This window comes from Morone saxatilis, unplaced genomic scaffold (assembly GCF_004916995.1).
Source record: "Morone saxatilis isolate NCDOM2014 unplaced genomic scaffold, NCSU_SB_2.0 Contig23, whole genome shotgun sequence".
In the NCBI taxonomy this organism is placed as follows: Eukaryota; Metazoa; Chordata; class Actinopteri; family Moronidae; genus Morone; species Morone saxatilis.
Genome location: NW_023339796.1, coordinates 21,927,934 through 21,932,517, shown reverse-complemented (window position 1 = coordinate 21,932,517; position 4,584 = coordinate 21,927,934). Strand labels below are relative to the sequence as shown.

The 4,584-nt window shown below is 38.0% G+C and overlaps 1 protein-coding gene and 1 long non-coding RNA gene across 2 annotated transcripts in view; both read right to left on the bottom strand.

Moving 5' to 3' along the window:
- The window catches only part of LOC118334842 (desmoglein-2-like), an 11,048-nt gene extending 10,029 nt beyond the window's left edge, over positions 1–1,019 (bottom strand). Inside the window, exon 1 of the mRNA XM_035670914.1 lies at positions 1,008–1,019. Coding sequence (XP_035526807.1) covers positions 1,008–1,019 — 12 coding nt within the window. The remainder of the gene's footprint in view (positions 1–1,007) is intronic.
- Positions 1,020–1,982: 963 nt separating this feature from the next.
- Positions 1,983–3,756, bottom strand: LOC118335070. Its single transcript, XR_004797041.1, has 3 exons — positions 3,653–3,756; positions 2,901–3,069; positions 1,983–2,809 (listed from the first exon to the last, which is right to left on the bottom strand). It is a non-coding gene; the product is annotated as an uncharacterized LOC118335070 (long non-coding RNA).
- Positions 3,757–4,584: the final 828 nt, after the last annotated feature.

Here is a 4,584-nt window from a genome sequence, read left to right as displayed (position 1 = left end):
GACTTCCTCCCACAGTCCACAGGCAGACAAAAGTCCAAAGTCCATCGGCATAAAAGTGACCTTAATAGATAAGCAAGCTGTCAAGATGTTCCCATGGTGCTGTCTTCCTGTAGTTGTTGAGGCAAGGGAGCAGTATGTGAACATTGAGGATCCCGCCAGGTTCGGTGGAATGAGTTATTGCAGATCAGGATCCCAGGACCTAACACCAGCATCAGAGAGAGAGCAGAGAGAACAATCACACAGTGTTTCTGCTGGTAACGGTTTTGCATGATGGCCTGCCTATGGGCAAAAATCTTGAAAAACGCAAAAAATAATAAAAAATAAAAATAAAATAAAAAAAAATAAATACAATAAATAACATCTCTTGGGTGGAGTAAGTGGGAGAGGCAAGAGAGTTGAACCATGACTAGTTATCATAGTTTATAAAAATGCAGTGTTGTGAGTAGGATACAGCCATTTCATACATGAGACTTCTATAACATGGACCTGCCGATGTGCAATCAACCCGCCTTTGTATGAGTCACAGTATTCCCTGTGGAATGAAAGGTTTGTTGCGGGGGCAAAGGTATAATATCCTAAAATCAGATATTATAAAAATCAGTCCTTGCCAGAGTTACCAGAATAAACTATTTCCTCGTCTCTTTTGCACGGAATACATATAATACATAATGAATTAGAGTTATTGGCCATTACTCACAGGACTTTTGTTGCATGTGCAGTGGCATGGTGAACGTGGTAGTCGTTGGCTCTCTTCAGTCCATACTTTACATGCCCCTCTTTCGTCTATGAGTGTTGTCAGTCTCTCTCTCACTCTCTGTCTGGGGAATACAGTAAGTTTAAACATCATTATAGAGCAAGAGCATATCAAGCATTTTAGAGTAAGTTCTAGTGGTCCACTTCTATTTTATAATCAAACCACACACTCCTATTAACAAAAAATGCCCACCAGTGTTCACTCTACAAGCAACTGTAAGTTGTGGAAAACTTGTTTGTGTGGAATTACTTACCATAAACGTCATGACTGAATGCAGAAACAGGTCCACGTTGAAGGAGGACAATGCTGAGTTACAATAATGTCACAACTCAATTTCAGGACCTTTGGAGATGTTTGGCTTGGCCTATTGGAAGGAAAACAATAGTTTGAGGTTTGAGACTGATGTATATCTGATCTGATGTATATATTTTAAAATATATTTTAAATAAGTTGCCAACTTACCAGCTCAGTTCTTTAACATTCCACTCCACCCCTCCATATAGTTGAATAACTGAACATTTTTGGTGTCTTTTTTAGGGAGAGATAGCAGGTCAACAGTATTCCACACAAATGGTATATATAATGTAAAAGTTGGGAACCTGAAGATTAATTCTTATTCATAAATATGTAATAAACATTGTCCAGTCACCAATTCAAGTTTAGAGTGTATAAAGCTTTAGCACATTATGATATATAAGTATACGATGGACATGACAAATGTAACCATTTTTGACCAGTTGAAAATGAATACAAAAGGTTCACTTCAAAATGCCTCATTAAGACACCAGACCTTGGGAAACACCAGAGAAATATTGTGATTTGGTATCAAAAACATTTGGATAAATCTATAAGAATTGTTTTTCGGCGACTGGATGGGGAGCACTTCTCTTATGTAAATTGCTTAGAAACTCCCTTATTGTCAACCATCCATCCTCTAAATGCTCTAGGTCTCTAGTTTGTGGTTGCATGTCATTCCCCCACCTTCCTGTCAATATTCAGCTGTCTCTCTCAAATCAAGGTTAAAAGCCCCAAAAATATCTTGAAAGAAAATGGCCATAGCTGTTTTTATAGCATCAAAATTTAGCTTAACCTTATTTAACTCCTTCCTGACAGCACCTATCATTTTTACAACCCAATTTACATTAAACCATACACACTTCTGTATTACAAAAAGCCTCAACAGCATATGACAGCTTTTTTTTTTTTTTTTACAAACTTTATTGACAAAACTACATATAACAGCTTGAGTAAGCTGCATTTTCCAGGCAAAGAAATGCTTGTCTCTGTTGAAGGGCAGCCCGCCCTGTCCACTCTGCCCAGCCCAGAAACACTCCAGAAAGGCATCACCGCAGCTGTCCATTTTAAAAAGTCAGACACGGCCAGAGCTACACATAACACAGACTCTATACTTGACTCAAACTGTTAACTGCATGGCTCTGAAGGAGTGACCCACATAAGCGTGATTTACATGGGACTACAGTATTTTCATAACACTTATTCTACTCAATAAACCTGAACAAACAATAGGCCACAAAAAAACATATTCTTCTTACATTTTGAAATATAGGAAAGTTTTTTCCACTTCTGTGAAGCTGTAAAGAGCAATGGTTTGAAATTTTACTAACTATAGAAATCACAAAACAATTACCTTAATGACTGTAAAAAAAATAAATGTCATCTAAGAAATTTCTGGAACTACCAAGTTCACCAGCACAAATCCACTGATCTCTCTCAGTGAAGCTAAACATGTACCTTTAGAAACCACCAGACATTTTCCAACGAGAAGTTTACACTGGCTTTCAATTTACCTTGTGGTACAATTTTAACAACAAAATATGTGCAGTATACCATAACATACTGTATACTTGAACATACATTAACCACTCATACCTTAACCACTTGTCCCTAAAGGGTTAATAGGGTATGTCTATGTCCATTCATGGTCTGCAAGGTCTGCAATCAGAGTGAGGACTCTAGGATTGACTGGGAGTACTTTCTTTTTTTTTATTCCACTCGACTTTGGTGCCTCTCTCAGGATTTATTGAGAAGAAACACCTTCATAAAAAAAACAAAAAACAAAATAAAAAATAAGTAACAATTAATGGGTGAAATCAAAGAACTTGTTCTAGCAAAAAAGAATCTGTACCTTTGGAGAAACTCTAGTGTTGATCGTAGTTCCACTGGGTAGTGTATGTTGAAGCAGTAGAAACTCCCAAACATCAGGCAGAGGGCAGAGGTGAAGGAAGTGATGTGGTCGTTGACAACCTTTTGGTCAATGCTCAACATGAATGTCTCAGCAGAAAAGCAACAGGGCCCTGAAAAGATTAACAACATAAAAAAACAAAACAAAGAAATAAATAAACTTCAGTTACAAGGACTTAAATGTCAGCCATTGACTAAAATACAATGGTGCTTATTACATTAAACATAGAACAAGTGGCATTAAAAAAAACAACCAAAAAAAACCCCAAAACATTTTAATAGTGTACTGATAACGGAGTTCATTTAAACCATGCTACTGCATTGAATTCTCCTATGGGCTGACCATGGTGCCAGGTGAAGTAATAGACAGTATCTCTATATGGGCTGCAACACAATATAGCCCTAGGTAAGCTAATAGTATAATTGGATGTCAGTATACCAGTAGATTTAGCTGCAGGGTTTGGTTAGACTTTTAGTTTTTGTTTACTTACCACACACATCTACAGATATCCATATTTGAACTGCTTAATGCGTCTGTTCAAAATAGTGTATGTGAACCATCTCTTTTTTTTAATAAAGTACCTCAGGTAAAGTGCAACATCATAAGAGAGGACACCCTCAAAGATGTCGTGACCAGGACACAGGGGCAAACCAGGCAGACAAACATCAAAGTGTTTCAAGGAATTAAATTCTGACCTGAACTTTACTCCATGAACATCCGCCACGTCTTCAGCTTGTAACTGATCCACTGCTTACTTGTAGCTTTCAGGGGTTCGCTCTTGTCCACAAGAAACTGGGTCATCCCCTGAAATTGAGTTCCAGAAACGAGACAGTATCTGCAGAAATATTCTGAAGAACTGAAATTTTCAGTAAAGCCACCAATGCAATGCGAGCCTAAGTTGTCTCCAGCAATGCAGTAGAGAGTCCCTTTAACAACAGATTCATCTGCCATTGCTATCCAATTCTCCTCCAGTAGTTTCAAGTCAGCCAGTAGCTCTGGAAAAAACCTTGGCATGGCCAAATTCTTTATAGTCCTTCTCTCTACACAGCAAAACCAGCTGCATGTGATCAACATTTGATCGAACATGTGGGAGCAAATTTAATAGTGAGAAGTACACAGCCAAAGGTTTGTGCTTCTTTTTTGCAGAACCCAAAGGGTTCACCATCTCAATGCATCCTGGCATAATATCATCTTAAGGCAACATGCATTTTTCTGAAAAAAGGTGTTTGATTTAAACACCTTACCATCATGGCAGTCACAGAGAACATCTGGTTTTGAAACAGCATTATCATAAGGAGCTGCTGACATGAGCCCTGATTGTAACATATTCTTCAGTGTGTTTAACACAGTACGAAGTACGCAAATCATTCTGTTCTGTTCTCATCTCTGCCTAGAAACACCTTTTTGGGCTCAACATATTTAAACATTTCTTTAAAACACTGTGCTCTAGAGAGTATGCTGTTCTCATTGGCCCTGTGTGGCAAGCTGAGAACAAGTCAGTCCTTCACTGTATCACAGATTTTTACAATCTCTTCATCTGATACTGACAAATCTTTCAGAAGCAAGTTTAATCTGTTCAGTGTATATGTGTGTCCCATCTCATGTATGTTTTGAATCTCTTCAACAA